At 42.1% G+C, this 27,762-nt stretch overlaps 1 protein-coding gene across 4 annotated transcripts; it reads left to right on the top strand.

The window, feature by feature from the left end:
- Positions 1 to 1,649: 1,649 nt before the first annotated feature.
- On the top strand, positions 1,650 to 17,315 carry LOC117209403 (nuclear hormone receptor family member nhr-25-like). 4 transcript variants are annotated; one of them, XM_033451425.1, is made up of 4 exons: positions 1,650 to 1,668; positions 7,901 to 8,396; positions 13,706 to 13,783; positions 14,964 to 17,315. In XM_033451425.1, the coding sequence occupies exons 2-4, from the start codon at positions 8,238 to 8,240 to the stop codon at positions 15,999 to 16,001; spliced, it is 1,275 nt and encodes a 424-aa protein (XP_033307316.1). In that variant the 5' UTR covers positions 1,650 to 1,668; positions 7,901 to 8,237; the 3' UTR covers positions 16,002 to 17,315. The 4 variants fall into 4 exon arrangements, with proteins under 4 accessions (XP_033307316.1, XP_033307314.1, XP_033307315.1 ...); XM_033451423.1 differs by lacking the exon at positions 1,650 to 1,668 and adding an exon at positions 1,731 to 2,367; XM_033451424.1 differs by lacking the exon at positions 1,650 to 1,668 and adding an exon at positions 2,431 to 2,583.
- The last annotated feature ends 10,447 nt before the right edge of the window (positions 17,316 to 27,762 follow it).

The raw sequence follows: 27,762 nt of genomic DNA, 5'->3' as shown, positions 1-27,762 counted from the left end.
GGCATTAAAATCACCACGCATCTTTCTTGTACGAGCGTCCAAGTCTCCCTTCTCCATTTCGGGTTGCGCACATTCAAAGTTACGCTAGAACCTTTTCTAACTTTCATACAAGTAATCCTCGAACGATATGGCCAATTGTTTCTGCGTTATATAAAATATTGCTCGTTGGAAAAATGTGTACCACGTAATGTAACTTATCGTTCGAACAGTGCGTTCTTATTAAAAAGGAAAAGGAACAAGCAAAGGAAGAAAGATGAAAGATCTTCCTCGCATACGAAAGAATAAGAAAGAATAGAAAATAGATTTTTATTTCTTTTTATTAGACTAAATTTAAAGATAAAATACTACTTGATCAGAACGCTATATAAATTAACCTTCCTTCGAGAAAATTTAATCGTGATCGTATTTGCAAGTAATGATTTACACGTAGAATCAGAAAAATCATTTCAATCGACAAAGTATCGCGTAGAAGGTGGCGCGACGGTACTTTCTTCGATTACGTTTACGAGGGGAATAGCTGTTATAGTTACGCAGAACGGCGCGCGTTTTATGGCGAGCACGCTTTTCCGCACGTGCTCCGTGCTCGAAGCACGGGGAAATCACGTCGTCGAACGAACGGCTCATTAAATATAGATGGTTATCTCTCGATACTTAGAGAAGCCCCGGGAAAAGGTAGTCCGGTTGGTTTATAGACCGTCGACTTTCCTATACAAACGAGATTAGCAAACGTTCTCGCCACGTGCAAAGTTTATAATTTTTAGCTTCAGTTACGTTTCGTACGTATTTTCTATATACTTCCTTTTCTTGTTTTACAAGCTTCGACTAATAATTACACGCATACTATGAGAGAGAATTCGCGTGGACGATGAGCGATTCGGAAGGAATATACGAACACCTACTTTTACACCTAGCTTTCTATATGAGATTAAGAATTAACTAAAACGCGTACAATTAGTAGTACTATTTGTTCCAATATTTCGGTTAAAAGTTTGTCGATCGATCCGCAATTTCCCTAATTTCTTCTCGTCTCTAAGACAAAAGCTAAACATCTCTAAAATCAAGAACACGAAAATTTCCAAATCTCCGTAGAATCTCCATTTCCTTTCCTCTGTGTAATAACATTTCGATTAAACCTTGTACCCTCGTCAGATCGGCGCGAAAAGCTACTAAACCAATCGGCGAAACTGCGCGCACGCATCTAACGCGAGCCTCCTCTCTAGCGCGTTGGAGATGGATTTTGCGTTGGAAGAGATCGACGAGTTCGCGAGATCAGAGCCGGGAGGAGAGCAGCAACGTTAACGGCAAACGATAGAAACAGACTGCGAAGATCAGCGAAGAAGCGTGGAAGGAAAAACGAGGAGCGGAAGAATTAGGAGAGCGGCGCAAAACACGACAAAGAGCAGAAAAAGACCGTAAGACGAGAAGGGAACAACTGCACAGAATCTGAATAAGCGGTAGAAGAAAAAATGAAAAAGGGTAAAGAACACGAGGAAGGATAAAAAGGGACAGAAAGAAGAGGAAGAAGAGACTGCGAAGATATATGGAAGCAGGCAAAGGAAGAGGAAGAAGAAGAAGAGAAGCAGGAGGATGGAGAAGGAGAAGGTACAGCCGCAAGGTGGGAGGAGAGAGAACGAGAGAAGGCCGCGGTAGTCTTTCTCGGTCGACTAGGTAAGATAAGGACGAGGCGGACAAACGGACTGACGAAGGTGGCCAAGGTAGGGGATATTCAGTCTCGCGGCCACGTGCTACACGAGCGCACGCCCCGAGCCGGCCGGTGGTCCAGCCACGACGTCCGTCCTCTTCTTCTTCGTCCCGTTTTGTCCCACGCTTCCTCCTTCTTCCCTCCTTCCATTCTTCTTTTCGTGCACCTCTCGACATCACCTCCGTGTGTTTCTCACTCTTCTCCGTCGTTTCCATCTTATTCTCCCATATCTTTTTCCTATCTTTTTTTCAATCGCCTCCTTTCGATCGACCTTTTTCCACGTTTCCGTTTGTGGCGGCTGCCTCCGTCGCTTCCGAGTGTCTCGCTTCGAATTCCGAGTAGACGCCGCTCGAGGTGCGCCTCGCGGCACCGGCTAATCGCGGGAACGCTCGAGCTACGAGCGCCTCGTCCACCATCTTCGAGAGTTACAATTTCGTTCGTCCATTAGTCTTCGTTACTTCGCTCGGCAGATCGGAGAATTTATCGTTTGGAGGATTTATCGAGCCCACGAGAATCTTATTTAGTGATCGCGAGTGTGTATTCGATCCGGGATACCAAGTTTCATGGCAACCATAGGAATGGTTAACCAATCAAGAACAAAGCCTCGTGACAACAGAATACTACACCAGTGAAACTCCCTCCACTCGTTGTCCCGTTAGCCGATGGTACGTGTAACGAGCTCGTCGAAAACACCGTGAACCAGAGCTTGTCGACGTATTTTCCAGCGATTAGAACGAAAAAAATACGTCGTCGAGTATACATAGCAGATCGATATCGGCTGATCCGTGGTGATTGTGATTGCTTTATGACACGCTGTGCGCCGGCAGAAACGTCTGACCGCGAAGGGAAGATTCTACTTGACGCGCCAATGGAATCTTGACGTGCGTAAATTTAAAAAAACATCAGAGTTTCTCCCGAGCTGTACGAATCAGTGAACTGTAAGAGTAGTGATGTCTTCTGTACGTTCGGCACAGTTTGTTTCTTCGAAATTAATCCTGAAATTCTTCATTTTCACCTATTTCATAGTGTTTCTTTATATCGTTCATACGCATCCAGTCGTACGTTCCACGGTCAGACAGTCGCTTTGCGTCAAATTGTTGGTACGATGACAAAGCGTTGTTCCACAGAGTTTGTTTCTTCGACGGATTTGATTCTACGAACAAGAGCAAGTTCCATCGTATTGGAAATTCGGTTTGCAAATTCGAACGATCCGAACACAGAGGAGGTCGGTTAAATTTCAGGACAATAGGGTTTTTTACGCGTCCAACGAGGTTTGTTTCCTTAAGAATCGGTTCCACGATTCTTTGTCTTTGTCCATTTTCGACAAGATCTTGTTGCGTATCCTTTTATCGATAAGATAATTCTATCGCAACGACAGGAAGGCAACTTCAATAGTTGAATCGTATTCATTGGAAGAGAAGAAAGGTACAGACTTCGTAACGTGAAAAATTTCGGTGCGAAAATCTTTACCACGAATATTGATTTTTATTATCGCGATGACTTTTGCAGCAGTTCTTTATGCCGACTCGAATAACTTTACCACAGAGATGTTCGAATCGTTTTCTCGTCTTTGATATTCCCTCTTGCTGAACCTGAAGTGTACGATATTTTCTCATTCTATCGTTATAATATCAAAGACCAACGGTGACTTAAACGACCCTACCTTACTGCATCGACTCGAATATCGATCTGTGGGTCAGGAATCGTGGCGCGCGAGTTTAACGAGCCAGCTAGCCTCTGGCTAGTACGAAAAATCAATTCGGTCCTCTCTCTCTTTTTTTCTGTTTCTCTTGCTCGGTCGATTTGGCGGCGTCGACGATTAATTTGTCACGACGTCCGGGCATAACAATTTCAACTGTCTGCAGTCGGTACCATGATATCCGTGTGACGTGCCGCTCACAACCGGTTCATTAAAGTTGCAGCCGCTCGTCACTCATTGGCTGCCACGGGCTGGCAGTGATCGTGATGCTTGCGATAGAAAAAAAAGAAAGAAAAAACGAAGACGAACGAAAAAGACGAAACGAAAAAAAGGAAGCGATAGAAAAAGATAAGAAACGTGATGGAGGAGTAGCAAAAAGAAGGACGAGGAGAGAAGAAAGAGACAGAGATGTGTATGGGTGATACTTTTGACGCGAGTGTTTCACCTTTCGATCATTATTATTACGAACACCGATGCCTCGAAGGATGGTCAGCCAGGGTGAAAAAAATTGACGCACAATTAGGATATTAATGATGCGTGACAGCCTGGGAAAGTCGAAAAAAACTGTGCGAGCCGTTCGTCTGTAGTGAACGCACGCCGTTTGTGTCGGACGAAAGTATTCTACTCGCGTTGGAAACGTATTCTACGTTTGGTGAACGCTTTTTCGATCTTGGTTAGGTGGTCTTTGCGTATTATACTTTTATATATGTATATATATAGGTATGTCTGTCTGTCGATCGTCTAGCTGTTTTTGGATGAGATCGTTCTTTTCTCGTTCGTAAGATATAGGCACGTTTCGTTTGTGGGATCGACGTTTGGTTTTTAAATCTTTCGAATTAAGTTTGTAGAATATCTCCTTGGTAGTCGTCGAGATACCGAGATTTTAATAGACGATAACGATCCGATGCGAATCGATTATCGTCAAAATCGAGAATAATTTTTTAGAGAAAGTTGAGTCATATTCGTCAGGATCAACGTTGAATGTCCGTGACTTAAACTGGAATACGTAATACGATTCCAATAATTTGTTTCAAGTATACAGATCTGTCGAACTTTTACTAGGTCTGGTCGTTGTCAAAACCGCGAATAAATCCTACTATAAATTCCACCAGCTTCTTTAAAACATAAAAATACACCAAACTTGAGAATCTATCGTTAGAAAAGTACGAATATTATTTGGCGAATATGTTTCAGGAACGTTTCGAGCGTTAATTTCTCTTTAAGTCGAATATATGTGATATAGTATGTAAAAATTCAAACTTTAACATTCGTCATAGTCGCTAAGAAGGTATCAAAATAATCTCAACTTTATATTTCTGCAAAAGAACTTGAAATCCGTGTTCTTTACGACAAACGTTCAGTGTCGGTGAGCTTGAGTAATCGGAATAGCTTCGCTGTCGACGGAGACCTGGTCGTTTTTAGTCCCTCTCGGACACGGATTGTGCGATGCTGCTAATCCAGCTTGCCAGGCGGTCTTCTAAAGAGTGACGCGATGTATTACGTTTGCATACACGCGGTAACGCTTGTGCGGGTAAAAGAGCGATTATTTCAAGGACTGCAAACTTGTTGCGCTCGTGGTAACGTTGCAAGAGCCTCTCTGTTCTTGCCCGATCCCGCGGGGAATCGTTCTCTGAAAAATATTCGTTGGCAAATCGTGCAACGTGGCTTGTGTTCGCTATTTTCTCACTTGCTTCTTGTCCCATCCTTTTATGATTCAATGGCTACGTACAATTCTGCGACAACGAGTTCTCAGTGGATGCCTCTTTCGTTAATTTGAATTACACGCTTGCTCGGATTACACGCGAATTTTCACGTTTGTTCACCGACGTATTAAAGTCACACGAACATTAATTAACTAAGGAATTCAGTTTGTTCGTTATAGAGAAGCCGTTATAGTCTTTTACAGTTTATGTTCTGTATATTATATTTTTAACGGATCGCGTTCGATGCGAAAAGTTTCTAGATACCGATAGATGTCGTTCGAGACGACACAGCGACGAGTATAAGTGAAATTAAATGCTTTAAAGTTAATTTCGCATTCCGTTATCTTCTGCTCCATCTCATTTTTATTGATCGATAACGATGAATTTTTGGGAAACTGAACGATTCTTAGCAAAGTATATGGATGAAGCTTTCCTTTCTCTTTCGCATATCTACCTTACCTATCGTTCTTCGTTTCAATTTCTTTTGGTACGAGTTTCTCACTTTAGTCGATATTACGTTGTCAAAACTTTAATTACGCTTCGAGTTTCAATATCGATCGACGCAACGTTAAAAAACGAGCGTTCGAACGATCTTTAAAGATCGAACAAGCAAATGCACCATTGGTAATGAACTTTGTCCGTGAAGGATCGTCAATTTCGCGCAACAATTTAACGATCGGATCAATTATCGTGCGGAAGGGATCGGCTGATTACAAGCCATTTGCCAAAGCCGTTGAACGTTGCACGATGGAGTCTCGTCGTTAAATTGAAATAATATTACAATTTCCTTTCCGCGAAGCGCGTTTCACGATCGTGGAAATTCATTTCATCGCGTTATATTTCCCAGCAGTAAACGAGAACGGTTAAGGCCCGTAGAAACGTTGGATTTATAGGAGTCGAGCAGAGGCGACGATACGCACCATGTAAACCGGTCTTCCGCGCCGCGATACGACCACCTTAATTAATTTGTCATTATTTAAGGAAGACGTCTCGCGATAAAATGTACCGGCATCGCCGCGTCGCGGTCCCCGTCCTGTCTACCCGTTACTTCGTTCGATCGGTTCGATATCGTGCAGAGACTATTTTCCGAATCGGCTAGAAGGTGGATAGAAAGAGGTGAGAGAGAGAGAGAGAGAGAGAGAGAGAGAGAATGAAAACGGAACGTTTCTTCCCGGTCCATGCATCATTCGAATTTTCTTCGCGCTTCCTCGATCGAGTCGTGTCAATCGTCGATAGCTAGAAATCAATCTTCTAGCGGTTTCTTGGATATTTAATTTAAATTGTACGATGTTTCGGCGATGTAATGTATTTCTGGTATATATAGGAACAGGCTGTCTACAAGGAAATAAAGATCCCATTTATAGTTGAATCGTCGAATCCATGCCGTTTCCAGCTATGGATTTTAGTACGATGGAATATTTGAATTCAAATATTAAAAATCTTAGTGTTTGTTAATGCGAGAGCAAGATTAAAACATAAAACGTTCAAAGACAATAATAACACACTAATTTCAAACACCTAAAAGACACGCGTGACTCGTTTACCGTAACATCTCTTCTCGAAGCTAATCACGATCTTTCGACGCGAAAACGCGAAATTGCATACATGTGTAAATTCTTGCACATGTCGTGTTGATTTCTACTTAAATTTATGTATCTGATAATAGGATTTTGACCAATAGTCATAATAATAGCCTTCCCGGTGTTTTACAACGAGATATAAAAATATTTGTTGTCGATGTTAACGAAGTATCACCATTGTCCGTAGAATATTTTTTTGACAAAAATACGTTTGCAAAGACTGTATTGGTTTCCGTTCGAACGGATTAAAAAAGAAATCTCGTTAATCGGAAGCACGGGCACGCTTACGCGCGTCGCGGTTCACCAGGCGTACACGGGTTCGGTTCCCGCGCACGGATGAAATTAATACGTGGTCGGCGCCGTAATTAGCGCTTGTATTTATGCGTCTCTTGCGAGGCGGGCTCCGTTAACATGGTAATGGCGTTACACCGCTGTAAACACGACATGTTATCTCGACGAGATTCGCGCAAGAAATGGCGACCGCGAATGGTTTTGGCTTCGTCGGAAGCACGCCTCCTCCGTGCAATTCTATCTGCTTTCATTTTCAAAGGAACGAAGAAATGCTTTACTCAGCCTTTTGGGGAATTTAATGAACATTCTCTATATCATTGAGTTTCTCTTTGTCTTTTACTTTGTGTGATTACCGCGAGAATTAAGAATAGGCAGAGTATTATCGAGATTCTCGCTTCGCTGTTCCTTTATTTATTTCGTTTTATTTTTCATATATACATATAGTTTCTACTTTCCGGCGCGAGTCGAAATATTTCTTCTTCTTCGATAATTTTGATGCTTAAATCCGTAAAAAAAATGGAATGATATCGTTGGTTAATTGGATAACAGTAAAAATTTACGCACGTCAGTCTTCGAGTCAAGAGTATTAAGTAACCGTTGTGAAGTTAATTATCGTGTTTCCGATTGTACATTTTCTACACCAAGCTCTTTGCTCTTCCAATTATTTCTGCCAGAAAGTTTCTGTTTCTGGCGATCTTCTCGATACAGACTTCATACTCAATAGGAAATACGGAAAGGAAACAGAGCGGCGTAACGTGTCAGTTAAAACCATCAGAATCGATAAATATTACCTATCGTTTTACAAAAATAGAAGATACATATATCTAAAGTATTCGTAATCCATTCAACGCATATAATTAAGCAGTGTGTAAGCCAAGTGTTCAGTTAAATCACGAAATGTCACGTTCCATATTTATAATTACAGTAGAGGCTATCGAATCGACCCAAGAAATCACGTTTCTTTCCACGTACCAGCGCAAACACCAAATCACACTACAAAATTAACCTCGAACGAAAGAGAGAATTTGAAAGAATCTCTCAAACGATAATAAACGGGAAAGCGGAGGGAAGGTGGCAGAGGTCCCGGTGGTCCCTGGTTTGCCAGGAGAGATCGTGAGAATCCGCGGTGGCCCAGGAAATTTTCAACGGCGTCGGCACTTGTAAGACACGCACGAAAATGTTGGGTCGCGACATCGAACACGGAACAGACGGCTCGAGGGACCGGCGTGAACGGTTTGCATCGAGAGATTAAAGAACATCGAATGGACGTGGGCGATTTGTCGAGCTCGGCAGGATTGGCTGGGAGCGGATCCATCCCTGTAGCAACGGGTGTTGGTGTCATTACAAGTACGACATCCGCCACCGCGGGGTGGTGGACGCCTACGTCGACGATCGCCACGGCAGCGGCCAACACCGACGTGGTGAGTTTTATCTTTTTCACTTTTTCCTTTCCGAATCTCTCTTTCTTCGACTCGCGTCTTCTTCTCGTTTTCTGTATGTAAATTAGTCGGGAAAATGATATGACGTGAAATGCTATGATACAATGGATAAGAGTATTGGTATAGAACAGTTTTGTTTCTAAATGCTTCCGTAATTTACTAGGTATATCATTTTTTACAAAATGTAACTTCAAAGTCTAGAGACATTAAAATTAAATGACAAAACATACCTGATACATTACCTTTATTGTAAATTGGTACGGGAATTGATTCTGCTTCTGTTTCGTTCTGCCGATGTGAAGCAAACAGGGCAATGATTCTGTAGAACCGATATGAGAACCAGTTATAATGGAAGCAATGATCGGAACAGACAGCGTATTGGAGATTGCAGTTCATTTGTATCAATTAATATTGTTATTTTCTATTATCGGAACGATTCGTAAAATTTTGCAGCATACGTAATTGCACGAATGATTTAATATAGCAGCTATTTCGAATTCCTCGATCGTGGTGCGTGAGTGAAAATGATCGGAGATAGTGAATCTTCAATAAGATACAAACATGGAGTTACAAAAGATGATCGGAGCTCAACTATGAAGACAAGCAATATCTATTAAACGATCAATTTCAGTTTCTTACGTTTACTACGTTTTGCTAAAGGCAGTAAGTATATTACTGACTCTTTTAGTAGAGTATTATATTTTACTGCCTTTTCGCAATGAATGAAGATGTAAAATGTTCGCAACTATTCAAAGACACAAAGGAACTCGTCTTACACTTTTTTACAATTACCGTCTTTCCACAGTTCGACATGCCCATTTTATCTCTAATAGTTTGATTTACAGTCACATAACGTCATTCAATTATAAAGGGAAAACCTATCCAACATTTCAAAACCTCGGTGCATCCATACTTTCTTACAACGGCGTCTTTATTCTCCTTACGGCTTTTCTACGATTCTGCTACATAAAATAATCTCGATTTCCTTAGAACTTTCTCATTCCGCTGTACTCTTATTTTACAATTTTCCTGCATAGAGGACATAAATCGTCTCTCATATAAGTATTTGCGATAGTATTTTATAAATCTGGAGGGATTACATTTTTCCGAAAAGTCGTAAATATTCGCGCAAATTAACGTCGTTTATCGGACGATTATAATTTTTATTCTCACAGCTAAAGAAAAATGAAGTTTACTTTTTTGGGTATATCTAATTAACTTTGACCAAGTAATAAAATTTATATCTTGTATCGCATTTGTATTCGCTTTTTGAATCGTCGCTAATGCCTGCATAAGAAAGCAATGCAGCTTGATTGCAACGAAATAAAATAACACCCTCGCAATTTTCTCATTCCATCGACATTCCTACTTCGCAATAAAATTCTCCAACGTAAAATGATCTTAATATTCGTACAGTTCTCTGGTCTCAAAGATCATTTACGTCATCTCCGTCATCCACGTCATCTTCAACCCTTCCAGCAACAATTACCCAATAAAAATCCCGGGCAATTACGCTTCATGGCCTCCCAATCCCAGTGCTTGACTCCAGGATAAAAAGGCTGAGGAGGATAAAGGCACCGTTGTTCCGACAGGCCTACATTTCCCAGCAGCGCCTTTTGCTGCTGTGGGCCTTTTGAAAAAAAGTGGCGTGAAGCGTGCGTGCGCGCCACGGCGTAAAGGCGAATCATCAGCCGTGTAACGCGGGGAAAAATATCCCCGGTTAGCACGCTACTTTCATTTCTTCCTCGAGTGTCATTCGTCATCGGCATTACCTTCGCGCCGTTACTTAATGAGACGTCCCCGTGCAGGATGCGGGTGTGCGATTAAGCGGTCGAACCAAGAGAGGTCGAAATATCATGGCGGTCGAGAGACATCTGGTAGAATGCGTTAGCCTATGGTTACAACGGTGGATATGTGTTTCGACGAACACCAGTGCGCGTTGAATCACCTAAGATTCAGCACCGTAATTTAATCTTGAATTTTGCACAGGAGAAACGAATTTGTTGTTGGTCTATTGATCGCTAATTCTTGATATAATAACGAAAGGATTGAGAAAGTATCGTGTATAACGTATGACAGAATGAATGACTTTTAGGAAGACACATATAGGGCATGTCAAAAAGTTGGTGCCAAACTCGAGCAACGCGTGGTGCTGATTAAGACGAGCAAAGGAAGTTTCGATAAACATGGGTCTAGATAACTCTAGTTTCAGAGTTACAATTCTCTCTCTTGCTCGATTCGAATCCAGTTTTTTGGTTCTGGTAAAACTCAAGTGCTACTTTCTGTAACTTAGTTGTAATTACATTTTAAAGTTCGAAAGCATCGAGAACAACGAAAAGAGCGAACATACTGTACATTAACATCCCCTCGTTTAACTATTCCAGTTACCAGAATATATCATATCTGTGGGCCATGGGCTCTGCAAGACGTCTCATAACAGGGTAATTCTACTTGAAAAAACTACGTATAGTAACTGGAATAGTTAAGCGCCGTGGCATGAACAACGGAAAGGATGGCGAAGATGGGGGGACTAGTGGCAGCGCGAGAGTCCATCGAGGGGACACGAAGAACATTATTTAGTTCCGTTGGAGTGTACCGCGCGAGTGCAGGGATTAGAAGCAAGGTGACACAGCCGCGTCATCTGTTGGATGTTTAACCTTTTTTACCTGGGCTCGGGCTATGCGCTTTAGCCGGCCGTTCCCACAAGAAGCCATCAGCCGCCGACTCACCCAGATACGCGGACTTGGTGAAACGGGAAATCATTTTTGATACGCGCCACGGTACGAACGATCATCCTTTGGCGCGACGGAAGATCGTCTGAGGAGAATTTCGTTGATTCGATGGGTTTCTTTCTTCGGGTTTATAGCTGGCTGTATATAAGATGGCATAGGTTGCATGATATATATCGGTATTGTGCTAGTTGTATTCCCCGTATCAGGGTATAATTATGAGTAACAGAGCCATTATATCGTATCGTTTTATGGATGCAGAAGATAATTTAATGGATGATGATTAGCATTGTTATATAATTGTCTTAAGTATGACGAAGATGATCTCTATTTAATGAGAATTTTAATTTGACAAATAAAAAAAAAAAGATACAAAGTATCACTGCCAGAGTAAGTCTGACACTTACGATCAGGGGATGATAGTGACCTTATATGTTTGGTCAAAGATCGTTGAATTAATAAGACGTCATTAAAAATTGTTTGCTGAAAGATAGTGGGAAAACAGATCCAACAATTCCTAAAAGACGGCATAACATTATCGTGTCAGTTGTGTTTCCCTTCATTAACCAAACACTGATCGTTTTTACAGTCCAAGTATCTTCCCATCAAACCTACCATATGACACTTCGACAACCATTTGTGATTTTCCATGCAAAGACGATCGACGCTATTATCTTAGCCTTTAAAGCTCTCCGGCTCTTGGTTTGCTCTTTCACGAAGAAAACGCGAGGATCGTAAACAACACGTCAGTTTCTCTCATCGTCGAATCCTCTAATTACTTTTTTTAATCCTTGTTCGCTGTCGATCATCTCGTCCAGCTCGTCAAGACACCTTTTCACGCGTAACCGATTACCACATTACATTCCACGCTCGAACTATCACGGACACGCAGTGTCTAAGCAAAAGATGGATCAAATTCTTTCGAGTAGAACGTCAAACGAGGCTTCTCCTCCGAATCGTCTCGATCTCACGCGAGATACCACCGTGTAACGGATACGTGTACCAGCGTATCGATTAAAACGCGAAGAAAAATCGAATTCTAAAAATATTTCGAAACATTCATCGTGAACCTTTGATCCCCGCCATTCCGAGAGATTCTCGATTCTCTTGAAAGTACGCATGCGAGCTGATGTAATGTTATTTCGATGTACGCTCCCTTTACACGGACGCTTGCCTTTTCGTTACGAAATCGCAAACTGGTATCGATACACCCTTCGTTGCGATACGGGAATCGGGTCTAGCACGATTCTTCCGCGCGTTCTCTTCCACGTACGATTTTATTTTTGTTACTGCTTCTTTACGCTAGACGATCTTCGTATATTATCTTTTTCGTGACTTTATTAAAGGCACTTTTCACATATCCATTACGTACGCCGACATTGTAATATCAACATAAATCAAAAAACTCTCGATGAAATTGATCGATGTATCTCGTGTAAGGATTTATAAAGTGGAAGTAAATTCTGTACGCAGATATTTCAAATATTTTCAATAAAAATTCGATCACCGATGAACATCTCAATTCGCAATCACAAAGATGAAATTCAAATTCGATACACCCTCCCATTGAAGCGTTATACGAAACAACATGGTTATTTACGAATCGTATGCACGTTCTCCCGTCCACGTACGATTTTACCTTTCCCGTGTCGGTCATCCTTTCTCGTTGGATCGTCGCGACCGAACCTCTGCGTTCTACACGATGCAGTCCGTAATGACTGGCTAACTAGGTTTTAATAGGAACATGGTCTCGCAACCGAATCCCCGGTTCTTCTTGCAACCTCCGGGGAGAAGGCAAGAAAAGGTCCCCTTTTTATCGTGACTACGTCTCTTTTCGAACATGCACACACACATACACACACGCACACATCTCTTTCTCCATCTCTGTACATATTTCAACGATTCTCAACTCTTATGAACAAGTTGCTTGGTGATTGGCGGCCAATCAAATAACGTTACGATCGATTCGAACGGAATCGCCATGCCGCGAATCGATCCCATCATTCACGTATCCTTTTCTCGGTCGTGCGATAAATCACGCGCGAATCATCCAAGACTTTTCTCAAAGATACACGGCATTCGGTACACGCGTTTCAATCTTAAATCGGTGTACGGTGTAGTCGAAGGTTTAGTGGAAACAGTTGGACGTGAAAACGTCACGGGATACTCGAATGTCCTATCGACTAGGAGCTGATCGAACATCGAAATGATAAATCCCAACGTCGCTAAACGGTGTCCCGCGATCGTCACTGAAATAAATAGCGTTAGCAGCAGGAGCACCGTCGATGGATATCGCCTATGCTTTCTTATCTGGTATCGTTTGCCTGCGTCCAAGAAATTACTATTCTTTTATCGTTCATTTTTCTTTGCTTTTTTTCTTGTCTTCATCGTTCGTTTCTTTCTCTTCGTCTACATCGTGGCGGAGATCGTCGTGAGACGAGCAAGAAACGCTTCCATGATTGGCACATATTGCGCGTGCTTGCAGCATGATCACCGCTGCATTCTAAGCGTCTTCGGTTTCTTAGCCGAAGCGTAACCACATGTCGCATCTTTTTGTTGCAGATGAATCAGCTCTGCAGGGTCTGCGGAGAGCCGGCCGCGGGTTTTCACTTCGGGGCCTTCACGTGCGAAGGTTGCAAGGTCAGTATCCACGAACCCCTTTGCTCTCTTTAGATCATCAGACCGACGGAAAAATTTCAATGGCCGTTTATATTCTCGCATCTTTCGCTCCTACTCTTCGTCTTTCTCCTACCCATTTTTTCTTTATCTCTTTTCTTCCTCAAGGTATGTGTGTGTGTGTGTGCATATATATATATATACATATACATATATATATATGTATATATTTCGAACACACATTCGAATGCAAATAAAATTGTAGCCTTAAGCGTGCAGACGCGTGCATCATCCTCACGTTACAATTACCGGGCACTGTACCGACCGTGTTGACCCACGGGTCTCCGGTTTCATGTTTCTCGTGGAAAGTTCGAATTCGTGTTTTCGTAACCAAATTGATCGATTGTGTATAAAACGTGTAATTTCTTTGCGGTGATTTCTTTACACGTATTGGTCGTTGCTGGAAAGAATGCAGATCTGTTTGGGTTGTAATAGAGCCATCCTTTATCGACATAATCTTAAAAATAGAGCACGCGTTTTTCTCTTGTCGATCAAAATAATTCTATTTACGAATCTCGTTAGTTGTATTTTCAGTTACGAACAGCATTGTTTTATTTTTTTACGTCACTTGGATAGAAAGGTACTCTTAGACACGATGTAAACGAGCGATTTTTTCTCGTGCGTTATTATCGAACAGCAAACAATGTATAAAATCGTCAGACGTGTTACGATCATGTATGCACATATGTACAGTGGCTCGAAAGTCTTAGACATCTTCTACTTTCAACTTGATCTAAAATTTTACTATTTGCTATAGATTGTGAACTTTAAATTGCGCGAGTGCCGTAACAAAATCATTGATGTAGTAATAGCCTGTACTTCCGTTAGTAGAGATAACCATCAAATTCTTAGTGTCTTCATTGTGTATGTAATTTTTCGATTTTGTAGCTAGTACAATAACTGTTTAAAAACTTTCGAGCAGAGAGGTTTTATACAAATACACTGGACCGCAAGCTCGTCTATTTCCCCGTATAAACCAGCAGATTGCTAAAACGCACGCGATCACGCTCGTCTGTATCGTGTCTTAATATAATCGATAATTTTCCTTCCCTTTAATTTTTGCAAGGGCTTCCATCGACTTTAATTGAAATTATTAACTCCATTCATTTAACAAGCCCGCGTCGAACGTTTCTCTTCTCCACAGTCGTTCTTCGGGCGCACCTACAACAACCTGGGCAGCATCTCCGAATGCAAGAACGGTGGCGTGTGCGTGATCAACAAGAAGAATCGCACTGCGTGTAAAGCTTGCCGGTTGAGGAAGTGTCTGATGGTGGGTATGTCGAAGTCGGGTTCCCGCTACGGACGCCGCTCCAACTGGTTCAAAATCCACTGCCTCCTCCAGGAACAGTCGCACCAGGCTCAAACGCGCCTCATCAAAGACCCAAAGTCCGCGTACGAGAAGGCGTTCGGCTCGTTGGACGTGGCGAACAATAACAACAACAATAACGAGAATCCTGGTACAACGAGTGCCACTAGCGTCGTGGGTATCGTCACGACGACAACCACCACCGCGAATAGTTACCATCACCACCATCATCAGCACCATCAGGACAGGTTTCCAAAAAGAGACGACCTGAGGCCACAGGATATTCCTGCTCAATTAAGGGCACCGGATATTCCAGCAAGAGCCAGCCAGGATCCTCTATTGAGGCCGATGGACCTGGTCAGGGCACCTCACGAATTACTCAGGCCGGAAGTGTCCAGGTTTCCCATGTGGAGAGGACCGCCATTCTTTCATCCAGCTCTTACACACATGCAGCTATTAAACACGCCATTTTTCCCGTTCCAACAACGATTCATAGTCCCCTATGTGAACCAGGTTGGCACACCACAAATGGTAGCTAGCCTAACGAGTTCTTCGAGCGATAGCGTGAGTCCTAGGTCGACACCGTCGCCTAAAAGGGACGATGACAATCGAAGTGCCCGTGACGAGTGCAGAGAAGTGGACGGAGGTTGTCAAAGGAGTCAAATAGAAGCATACGATAAGAGTCTAGCGTTTCTGCGTTCTTTGGGTCCAGAGCAGGAAGAACCGATCGACTTGAGTATGAAGGCTGGCAAGATGGACGGGCAAGAGGTGGATGCGACTGGTGGTAGCACGGAAGAGGAAAGGTCGACGGACAGCGAGGACAACGAGCTGCTACAGGACACGGGGCCGCCCCTCGATCTCACTAGAAAGACGTGACCCTGCTCGGCCAGCTCGCGGACAGCTTTCGATAGGAACTGGACTGGTTGGTGTTGAATCGTCGCTCGAAGGCGTTGCTCGGAGAGCTGCCAGCCTCTTTCGCGCACAGAGACTCATATTGTTGTCCTTTCGCGGGGATGAGGAGATGACTTACGCGACGTTTGCTGGAGATCTTGGGGAGAGTAAAGATCTTGCGGAGAACGTGGAAGGAAAACGCTTTTCGTCGAATAAGGACGAGACGAAACGAAGATGGAGAAGGCGTTGAAGGACTGGTAAAAAATTAGAGAATCGAGTGAAATAATGCGAAAATATTGGCGCGGATGTAAAGGAGAGATATCTGGTATGAGAAATCTACAAGATGGAAAGGGTGAAATAACGGATGGACAGCGACGGTAGGAGAAGTACGGAAGAGCGGACGTCACCAGCCTTACATTGCACGAATGACTTTACGATCAGCGATCGGGTCGACGTAAAATTGCTCAAGCCCTCGGTATTAGCCGACAGACATACACGGTCCCTTTGGTCGGCTACAGCTTCGCCAGGTGTTCGTTGACGAAGTAGCCGAAGATCGGCTCGATACATCCTTACAACGAGACAGACGATTGTGCCTTAACCGGTGCCTTTCAGCTCTCATATATGTTCGAGTGCACGAGATGGAGAATATATATATGTATGTACGTGTGCGTGTGTGTGTGTGTTTGTAAGTGAGAGAGAGAGAGAGAGAGAGAGAGAGAGAGTGCCAGTAAAAACCACGTGATAGTTTAACGTTAAATAATAACCGCGCTAACGTACGCGTGTAACGAGTTCGTACGCAGGTACGGACACATGTATGTATTATATATTATGTCTGTGCGTGTGATGCGTTCGATATTTTTGTTCTTTCGTGTAAACGCGTCTGGAGAACCGCGAAGTAAGCGAGAGTGTTCGAGAGACGCACGAAAGCTCCGTTTCTATCTCTCGACGCTCGGGAATGGCCAGTGTTTCGTTAAGCCGCATCGAGATTTCTTTTATTTATGTCGAGCCTTATTTAACGCGATTTTAATTACTCGTTAGTCTGTCAGTCTCACGAATACGTCGGTGTGCACGTCTTTTCTCCTGGAATGTCAAACACAACGGTCTTTGTTTTAATTTTCACGTTAGAAGATCGTAACTCGTTATGGAGACTACAATGTGAATTGCAGATGTCGATGAAAAATAAAAAGTCACGAAGCTAGAGGAAGGAATGGGTGATGAGGATTAGACGATAGGCGTACAAACACTCGGTAGTGTTCGACGAAAAAATACGAAGTAAAATAAAGAATATTGTATAACCAATACGTAGCGCCTTGATCGTCGTTCATTAAATATCTCCTCGTTTCCCTTACGCGACCGTTCGTAATCGCGTACTTATATATACCACGAACTCGAGATGGTATTCGATTACTTTCGTCTCGCGCGTCTCCTGCATTCCGTACCGTCGCGTCGCCACGAAAACGCGCACGGACGGATTTGCTTGGAGCGTACGCGCGCCCAGTCGCTGCGCACTTTATCGCACCGAGTTATTTATTTAGTAATAAATTTGTACGCGCGCTGATGTACTACGAGAAACATGTTTTCTCGGATAATTCCGTTCTAACGCGCGAAACGCCTCGCGAGGACAGCTTCTCTAGCGATTCCCCTCGTCTGAGGACGTCGCGCGGATGGAAGATGATAAACGCACATTAAAAACGCTTGGTAATAAACACACTTGGTATATATCGATCGTAAGGCGGACTGTGCGATCTAACGTTTGACTTAACCGTGACATGAAAACACGTAGAGAAAAAATAAAAGTGAAGGAAAGATAAAACGGATTTAAGAAGATTTCTTCGACACGGTTTCGCGAGTCCTGTGACGAATAGGTGACTTAAGATGATGTCATTGCACGGATCGTTTATCGCTAATTACGTTGGTCTGGAATCGAAGAAATTTCACGGTGTAATATATCATAAACTGCGATAATTTACGAAGAAACGGGGAACTGGAACAGGTATGATTTCCATTCGCGTAAATCTCGTATCATGTTTCTAATGGGATGCCTCGGCGATTCTGTTTAACATAAATTTTTATTTAATTTTGCCGTAGGTACTTCTTTAATACGAGTCTTGATTAAAGACTCGTATATAAGCACGATCTATCGACGACAGAATTATCTTTACTACTATTGGGTTGGTCGAACAAATTCGAAGCAAAGAGAAAAATTCGAAGGCAATGTACTTTTCGGCGAATTTTTATCATCCGTTGCTTTATCATTCACATATTTAGTTGCATGACTGTTATTTAGGAAACCTTCGTTTTATTCAGTTACGAGTTCATTCAAGTAACTGCAAGTTCCTTTTTAATTTTATGGCGTTAAAGTACACTTTTTACTGAATGCAATGAAGTAGAATGTTCCAGCAAAGGTTTGGCAATTTTCAACGCTTTGTTGCTCTTTCTAATATTTAATAAATTAAACAAATCCCTGCTTAGGTTCCATTTTGTTAGTTGCATTCGCTAAATGTAAATTTGCATAAATATCCACGGAATAATGGACTTGCACGAAACTTAATACTATGTAGTTGTCAGAAACCCTACGAACTTTCCCAAAAATCTTAATACGTATCTCTTTTCTTCTTACCCTGAACTCGAACGTCAATAATAACTAATCCCAGTGAGGAGAAAAACGATGTTAAACGAACCAGTAAGCTTTCCTTTCGACTAAGCCATCCAATTCGACGAATAGCTGGAGATTTGAACGAGTGGATCGGGAGACTTCAACAGGCGCATAAGCGAGACGGTTTCCGTATGTGACAGCTTTCCTCGGTTTGTTCGACGGCGAGAATTCACGGGGGCCGACATAATCGACAGGCCACGACGGTGTTCACCTGCGTGCACCTGCGTGTATTCACGAGCACTCGTACCCGTAACCCCGGACGTTCGAATGCCTTGGGATCTTCTGTTGTTGACTTAGGTGGGACGGAGAGAGGTGAGGCCACTCGATGTCTGTCGAACCAGCTCTAGTGGTTTCTGGCCCGACGATTCAGGTTCCCGGAGCTTCTGGCCCCCACGTGTGCGGCGAAAAAAGCGCTACCAACGCACGATGACGTGTGGGTACGCGCGAGAACGCTTCGACTATTCTTGGATTACGTAAATTTGTCAAGCGGAGGTTCCCTCTTTCTTTCTTTTTCTCTTCTTTTTTTGCAAGATGCTTTTAGACGGAACGGATTGTGTAATCGTCGAAGAGATGGTATTGCTGTTTGGTAAGATTTTATGGTTTTACACCACCTTTGCGGCATGGTGGCACTTGTTGAACTTCTTAGTTCTTTATATTGTAATTTTACGCAGTGAAAGTTTTGTTGGAAAAATTTCGAAAGATATTTACTATCTAACGTCATAATAGATTAATTTTCTAAACGCAATAACAGTCCGCGAAATCATTCGATTAGATGTTATTTTCAAATAACTATAGATTAATTTACTTGAATAAGTAAATGACTTTTATCAATGAATTACTTCGCTATTTATCCATTAAATGAAATCATTTTTTATTTTATTTGACAGAGTTGACCACAATAAAAAATTATCTGATTTGATCTTAAAACGAAGTTATTCTTCCTATGTTATTTAGAAGGTAAAAATAACGAAGTAGCATTCAAATAAATTCATTTTCATTTCAAATAAAATTTGTAAAAAACTTCAACTAAATACTCGAAATGCAGCACTCTCTTTGTTAGTATAGTTAAAAGTAGTGGTAATCTTTATTCGATTTTACTGATGTAATTTAAAAAAGATGCAAGAGGTAATCGACGCTGACGATGGATTAAGCGTACTTTGATTTCCATCGTGAAATAATTTACAGGGAATAGAAATTCTACTCTCTCCTTTATGAAATCTGTTTTCATTTGTTATACCCGGCTCAAACGTGTCTCGTTCGCGATATTCCTTCTATATTACGTTAATTTGCGCGCTGGATGCAGATCCTACGAGGCCATACGACACCTGTGACGCCGTACATCGCGCCCACGTAAATTATCCCGGGAAGATTTACGACGCGTCTCGAGCCGCGCGTATACTCCCGTGTCTCGAAATCCTCGGACGAGTGTATTCGTCTGTTATTAGTGTCGAAATTAGAAAAAAGAAAAAATCGCCCTGGCTAGATCTCGATAAAATCATCTTCGAAAACAGAAATCTCTCTTGCTCTACACACCCGTACCATATCGATCGTTTATCAACCATTTTGTCCCTTTCTCTCTTTCACATTTACAGTCATGATAGCATCTCGCGTTACGTATCCCACCACTCTAAAATATCTAGACACTTGCCTAATTTATAGGAAATTGTAAATAGCGTTTGTTTGCGTCGACAAAATTCTCGGAATGTTCCTACAAATCGATCAAAATGTTCAGACATATATTCTTACTCATTCACTCTCATATCGACACGTATTTTTCGACGTGTTGTGTAAATTTCGACAAACAGAATCGCCATAAATAACAAAGTTCTTGTTTGAATGTAGAAAAGACGAAAGTATACCATAAGAATCGAACATTCAAATTATCCATTCAATTTCGATTTGTATTTAGCTGCGTATTATCAATTTCACGTGTCGTCTAATTATTCACAACTTCCTCACCTTCGACTGGTCATTATCGCGCTTCTGTTAAAGAAATAAACTGCAATTTTTCACGATCCGTGTTGGAATATCAAAGAGAATGTTGCGTCACAGTGGCAGCGTATTCTTGGAAATAACACAAAGCAGCTCTGATAAATCGTCGTGAACAATTTTTATCGCTTTATGTCGAAACACTCGAGATATATGATTCTCGATTCCGATTCACGGCTTGACTGCGTTTTTTCTTATTGGACCCGCAGCGGTACATGACAAGATGCGTGAAGTTTGAGCGGCATATGGGCGAGCTGTAATTGTGTCGAGGAACACGCAGCTGTATGCCTGCAACCCTTACTTATTGTTCTTTATTCGAGATCCTTTCAGATCGCTTATACCGTATCATAGGATACAGGCAACGTTGTCTGATCAGTCAAGACGATACTTCCTTTAATACTCGTCATTTAAACTTTGGATATTACTTGCTAAATACCACGTAAGTACTTTAACTTACTTCATCAAAGTGTTTCAACTTAGTTACATTTTAATCCGTTCTATCGTTTGAGATACTTCATATATGTATTTATTCAACGTTATCCATTTCACGTTCTTTTTAAAACTGCAGAGAATTTGATACTTTTGCTGTTCCCTTCCATCTCTTCTCTATCATGTGCAATATCATCGTAGATCATAATAAAAGTTTTTCAAAATGCGTCGAAGCATTCGGTTCCCAAATCTAAAAATTTCCATCTTACGTGCTTTGCAAAGACACAGACTCTTGCATGGCTAAATTACAACAGTTTCCAAAGATCTGGACAAACTCTCGATGCAAACGACGACGATGAGGAAGAAGCGGATCACGGCTGGCGAGGTAGCACACGCAGCGAGGTCGGCAGATGCGCGGCACGGGTGTAAGAGGGGCCATTACACGCGAATGCGTGAGGTAAAGAGGTTTACTACACCTGTGGCCTGTGGGCTTGGCCAGTGAGGTCGTTAGCGTGCGCGACGAAGAGGGCGATATAGAAAATCTCGCGTGGAAAGCTTTGGAACGGAGAAGGACAGCGGGTATCTGAAGAAGGCAGGGGAACATAAGGTTGACAATCCGGGGTCATGGCACGCTGGTCGTGCGATTGGTCGTCGGGAAATTCATAATATGTTTTTCACAGACGCGACGGACACAGACGCGAACGGAGGCTCCTTTCGAACTCCGTTCGGTCGAGGCTTGAAGCGGTTCGCCTGGACGTTTACGAGCGTTTGACCCTAAGTGTATGGCTGAGAGTAGGGGAGGCGGAAGACACGGAGAAAGGGAGAAGTCGCTCTCTTGCGGTCTCGCTAATTGGCTGCGTTGCACACGCATCGTCGTAAGAGGATACTCGAGTGGACGTGAACCCAATATCGCCGACGCGACATAACAAAAGGGTGTGCGCCAAATAAGATGGTGGTAAGCTTGTCACGGATACTCTACTCTGACTAGTCATTGATAGCAATATCGATAATATATGTAATCGTGTACTTGTGGTTTTGGAGATGTTGGAGTGTGGAATTATTGAGATCGATACGCGTCTTATTGCAATTTGGTAAGATTTCATGTACAGTTTTATCTCAAAATAAGCAATTGGTTTCTAGTTCGGAGTAAGCTACTCGTTATCTCCTTTTCTTTAGTCGAAGTTACCGACAGAATGAGAGATTGGAGAATGAATTTCATGGAAAATTCTATTTTTATTGAGTTCCAGTTGTTTGTGCTGTGTTTGTGAGATAGAATGATTATTTTTTAGTATTATACTCTCAAGTTTATGAGAGTGTAGTTTCACGTTTAAGGATATATGTGGTATTGTTACAATTGTTAACGCGATTTGGTGCATAAAGAGACAGAGTGGTGGATGTTCGTTTAAAGTTCGACAGTAACATAAACTTCGTATCTTTTTCGTTGGAACAGATAGCTTCGTACTCTTTACTGGATTAAAATAAGTTTTGAACTTTCGACTTTATGAGTTGGAGTTCTGAGTACGGTTCGGTATATGCTTTTCTTTTACTACGTAGAGCGATAAAGATTTGTCGACGTTTGATCGAAATTGTATAATAAGCGATATTCTTTCATGGCGATAGAAAATTATTGGTTTCTCCTTTTCATGCTCATTAAAGCTTGTAATAAATATTCGTAGAATCGACAATATAGTATTTTAGAAGCGTGAAGCGATACCGATTAATAGATAGCTGACCGAAATTTTCTAAAATATCATATCTTTCCATAAAAATAGAAAATTCGCGACTTCTCACTGAATCGAAGTGGATTGTAACTTTATGAATTTTAATTGGGGCTTAAAGTATCGTCGAAATTGTTAACGTTGTTTGATACGTACCGGATGGGAAGAACGGATAGAATGTTATTTAGTTTTGACAGGATAACGAATAGAGGCTAAGTACTAGCTGGCTTTCCAGTCATTAGCCTTGCCAATATCTTTGATAAAGCGTGTCCTCGGAGCACGGGAGGTTGTAACAATGATCCGTAGGCTGTTGTGCAAGTACTCCATTTATTCTGAATGAAACTATGTACGCATACCATTAGCTTCGAACGGAACTCTAGAACTGAGGGATCGTTGATAATGATTCATTATAGATTAATACACTCTTTTTACAATGTTCTTACATTTTTCTTTTATTTATTTGACATTCACTCCGTTGCTTTGTTTTGGGAGAAGAATTCAGTTGTTCGGTGATTGCATGCGTTCAGTTTCGAAACCCAGGGTTTCGAAAAACGAGCGAATCGGGTAGCAATAATACGTCAAAACGCGATAATACGCGAGAATTAATGAAAAGAACTGGTTTCACCGAAATACCTTGTAAACCCATTATTCATGCTTACACGCTATGAAAATCAGTGGAACTAACGGCGGCCATATAATCGATGGTCACACGATTCTTCTTGTTTTATCGCTTTTATTCGTGCGCAACGGAATAATAAAATATTCACGATATTTTTTGTCAAAATAATCTAGTCTAAAAACGTTGCCTTTCGTTCAGACAAACGCGGCACCAGTTTGCACGAGAAACTATCGTACGAATACATAAACTATTAACAATTCCGCTGTTAATTCTCGTCTTACAGTTGCATCCGAGATGGCGCTTATATATTATTTGACTGTTACGTAATAAATATCGTTCTTAAGACAGGTGTCAACGAGCGTAATTCATTTTGTAACGACAATTTTTAACAGAGGAAAAAGTCACGCGTGTCGATACATTTTTGAGAGAAATAACTACTTCCTTTGAGAATATTATTAATCAGCGAAGAGAATAATGGTTTGAAGACATCTGAAAGATAGAATTATTGCGTATTTTATGATTTTAAAATCGCTGACACGAGGATTCTTCGAAGAGAGATATTTATTACACAACAATCTAATATAATAAGATAGATAGAGTTACTTATAGCCATAGTCATAAATAGCCCAAAGTGAGAAAAATATTCGCAAAATTACATAACATTATCTATATATAGAACATTCACTAAAACGTAATACGCAGTAATCGACTCGAATTTTTCTGAAAATCATAGATTAAAGCACGAACGAGTATCACAGAATGTGATAATTATCCCAGGTTTCGATGATCCGTTCGAGCTGTGTCATCGAAACTTTCCTGATCGAAAGTTGCTGCGTAGGCGCGAGCCCGCTTTCGAGAAATCGCACGTACGATCATTAATAAAAGCCGCATCATCGCTAGGCTAGCCGTTGTCGTGACACTTGACAAATATCATCGTTTTTTTTTTCTTCCTCGAGGGTATCACGGTCAATTACCGTGAAGAAATCGTACGGACGTCAATTCGGTCGTGGCCTCGTCGATTAATTAAAAGATTCGCCCCTTATCGATCGTGTTCGAACGTATTCGAATCCGGGCGAGACTCGTAGGAATTGTTCGAATAGATTCTCTACGCTATCTGTGGATTCTTGTAGCCTGAATCGTGGTCATTTATAATGGAGGAGAGGCTAACCACGATAAGGGAATTCTGCGGTAAACGATGCGCGGCGAGAATGCGTATTTTTCGGTGCCTCGACGCTTCATTATGCGCGGCGTGGCTGAAGAGGAACGGAGGATCGAAGCGGAATCCAATTCCGTGGGAAGAACGTTCGCAGAGTGAAGAAGGAAATTCGTTATCCAATTACGCCGCTTGAGTCATCTTTTCGATCGCGTTGCTTTTCTATCTCGACGTCGATTTTCTGGTAATCGAATGGATACAAAAAGAAGAAAGAGGATACGAAGAAGAGGGAGCGAGTGCCCTGTGATTAATACGTCGGTATGTTGAATTAGGCACTGCAGGATGCTTCGATTTAAGCTGTCAATTTAATCGGTGCTCGAAAAGAGAGAAATTGCGCGTCGTACATCAAAATTTTATTCCGCGGACAGCAGCGGGACAGCTGTTTTAAATGGTTTCGCGACGGTGATCTCGAGTGAAGAGAAATTTTATGCCGATTAAATGGATCAGGATTCGGCTGAGATTAATATGACAGTTGGAAGAAGGTATCTTCGGCTTCCAAAGTTCCAACGGTTCGTTCATGGTTTACGCGTCATAAACCTTGCAATTATACATCCATGTCTCGATCAATCTACTTCAAATTGAAGCTAATGGATCGTTCCATCTAAAATCCTCCGAGACTATTTGAGACTACTCGAACCCGATCAAATATTAATCGAACGGTAAATGCGGATGGAAACGTGTCGTCCAGGGAACGCGACCATTAATAAAAGCGGTTGGGTTATCCACGATAAGGACCCTCCCGCGTGCCGCAGTACCAAGCCGTTAAGGATCCGTAGTCCTCGCGGCGGGAATGCCATGGCACGTCCTTTCGCGCGGACTAAGGTAACTTATTCTCTGTCTTTGTGGGCGCCCTTTTTGCGCGCTCGCTCCGCGCGCCGGATAGGGTTAAGTGGGTGCGACCCCAGGACGCTAAATAATATCGAGCTGTGCCATCTACCGAGCACGTAGCGCGCCATCTTGAAATATTACGCCGGCCGCTTTATTATTCGTTTATGCGCGACTCTGCCCGCCTCACACCGCACCGTTCCGTTCCGCCGCTCGCCGATCATTATGTGTTCACATGGTGAATCCTCTACCTTGAGTACAGCTTCGATCGCGATACTTTCCAGGAGCAGGAAGACGGCACCTTTTTTCAATGAACGCGGTGTCATAAATCTGTATTCGTTGGACAACCCACCTGCGTGAAATACTGAACGCTGCGGCAACGTTTACGTGACTTCGAGCTGGTCGAGGCTTCTTCAAACCTGGTCAAATCAAAGTCGACGGTTTGAACCAGATATACGTTGAATGAGAATTTTCGAACTTTTCGGGGTGAATTTTAATGTTCACGTCGAATGTGTTGTAATTTCCATAGAACATTTTGATGTCCATATTCTATTTGTAATTTCTTTATTCGTGGATCGTCATTCCTTAGAGGTTTTTAGATATTAATTTAGAACTATAATCATGTTCTAATAAAGTAAATTGATAAAGTAAAGGTACTCGATTTATATGAATCTAACGAGCAACAAGCAATTTATGTAATTGAAACGTACGTAATAGAAGGTAACGTTCGACTAAGTGGCTTTAATCAACGCTAGTTTAATTGATCGTATAAAAGAAATTCTACTGAGATATAATTTAAGAGTAGATTAATAAAAGAAATAATTAGTGATAACCAAGTTCGTCACCGATAATAATTAAAACGATTCTAAATATATTGTCAGGGGAAATAAATTTTCAGAAAATGTTGAAACGCTTGAACGCACCGTTCTAGTTCGACGTCAGCGGTAAAGGATTTCAAGGAAGTGAACCTGTTCGAATTTTAAAGAGGAGCACCATACCGGGTTTCCGAGAGCGTGGTTATAAAACAACATTGACAAGACCGAAGGCAGCCTTGGAACTTGAGATCCTTCGGCCGGCAGAATTCGAGAGCAAACATGGGCGCGATCCGGCGACCGTTTTCGACATCACGACACGAAAAGCACTCCGCATTCACGTTCCTCCCCTCGTCCCGTCTCTTCTCCTCGCCAGTCTCGTTAGTATATATGCTCGTACACTCGAGATTGACATTTGAATTTCAATGAGCCGCACGGTCTTCACCGGGAGTTCTCCACTTTCGAAACGACCGAGCTGAAGCGTCCACGGATACGGGCACGGGCAGCGGCCATTAGTCGCGTCTGTCTCTCGTGAATTTTAGATGAAACGAAAACTGCTGGTAACACAGAACCCGATTCCGTGGAAACGGATATTTGTCGTTCGGCCGGCAGATCGGACAGGTGGGGCGGTGCTATCCTGGAACGACGGTGTTAATCGCGCTAAACGGATCGACCGCCGCAGCTGCGTCCCTTTTATTATTTCTTTTCCTCCTTTTTCGGTGACCAAATTCTAGTTTTTTCTCTGATTCACTTCTCGAGTTCAGCAGGCCTCTCCGGTAATTTTTTGGAAGCTTTCCAGGTCAGTTCTTACTGTGTGTCGATGTTAAGATAGCTACTATAAATAGGTTATTTTAGGAATTTTAATTTTAAGACAAACCGAAGGCGAAGAAATGGCAAATAACGCAATGATTTACGAACTAATTGAGCAATTGAGTCGAGGCAGTTGAGCCATTCAAAGACAAAGCTGACCAGTTCCCTTTTCCAAAAGTTTCCTACTTTCAGCACCAAAACGTACGACTAATGTATTACTTCTGGCGAATCAAACAATTAACTTCGATAAAATCGATTAATCTGGTTTCTGACAAAAAATAATTCACCTACTAAACCGAAGAAAGTAAAGACAATTCGTCAACACCGTCTTAATCCTTCAAATACTTCCGCAACCACTTATTCTCTCTTCGTCTTCTCTTTTTAGATTATCAAACTCTCTACCTACCCGACTATTCCCGTATCACTTTCTTATCATCAAACGCAAAAACCATGTGTTCACACGGAAGATTAAAGATCGGCAGAAGCAAGGATAAGCTCGTTTCGCTTGCCTTCAAGTTGTCGCGGCTGCTCGAGGCCAGACGTTCGAAGGATCCAAATCCGGTGACGCGGCCGTGCAAACGACGAATCCCGGATTACGGTGCTTGTATACGTTTACCTAAATGGCGGGCAATTAGAAAGACGGTAATGAAAGTGTCAGTCGAATAGCGCGTTTCG

Source organism: Bombus bifarius, unplaced genomic scaffold (assembly GCF_011952205.1).
Source record: "Bombus bifarius isolate JDL3187 unplaced genomic scaffold, Bbif_JDL3187 scf7180000008176, whole genome shotgun sequence".
NCBI lineage: Eukaryota > Metazoa > Arthropoda > Insecta > Hymenoptera > Apidae > Bombus > Bombus bifarius.
Note: the sequence above shows the minus strand (reverse complement) of the source record. Positions and strands in the feature narration are given on the sequence as shown.

Bases quoted from the DNA above. Each gene is read 5' to 3' on its own strand.
- LOC117209403 (XM_033451425.1), top strand. From the start codon at position 8,238: ATGGACGTGGGCGATTTGTCGAGCTCGGCAGGATTGGCTGGGAGCGGA. The intron at 8,397-13,705 runs GTGAGTTTTATC...TTTTTGTTGCAG, and splicing joins CAGCGGCCAACACCGACGTG to ATGAATCAGCTCTGCAGGGT. The intron at 13,784-14,963 runs GTCAGTATCCAC...TCTTCTCCACAG, and splicing joins TCACGTGCGAAGGTTGCAAG to TCGTTCTTCGGGCGCACCTA.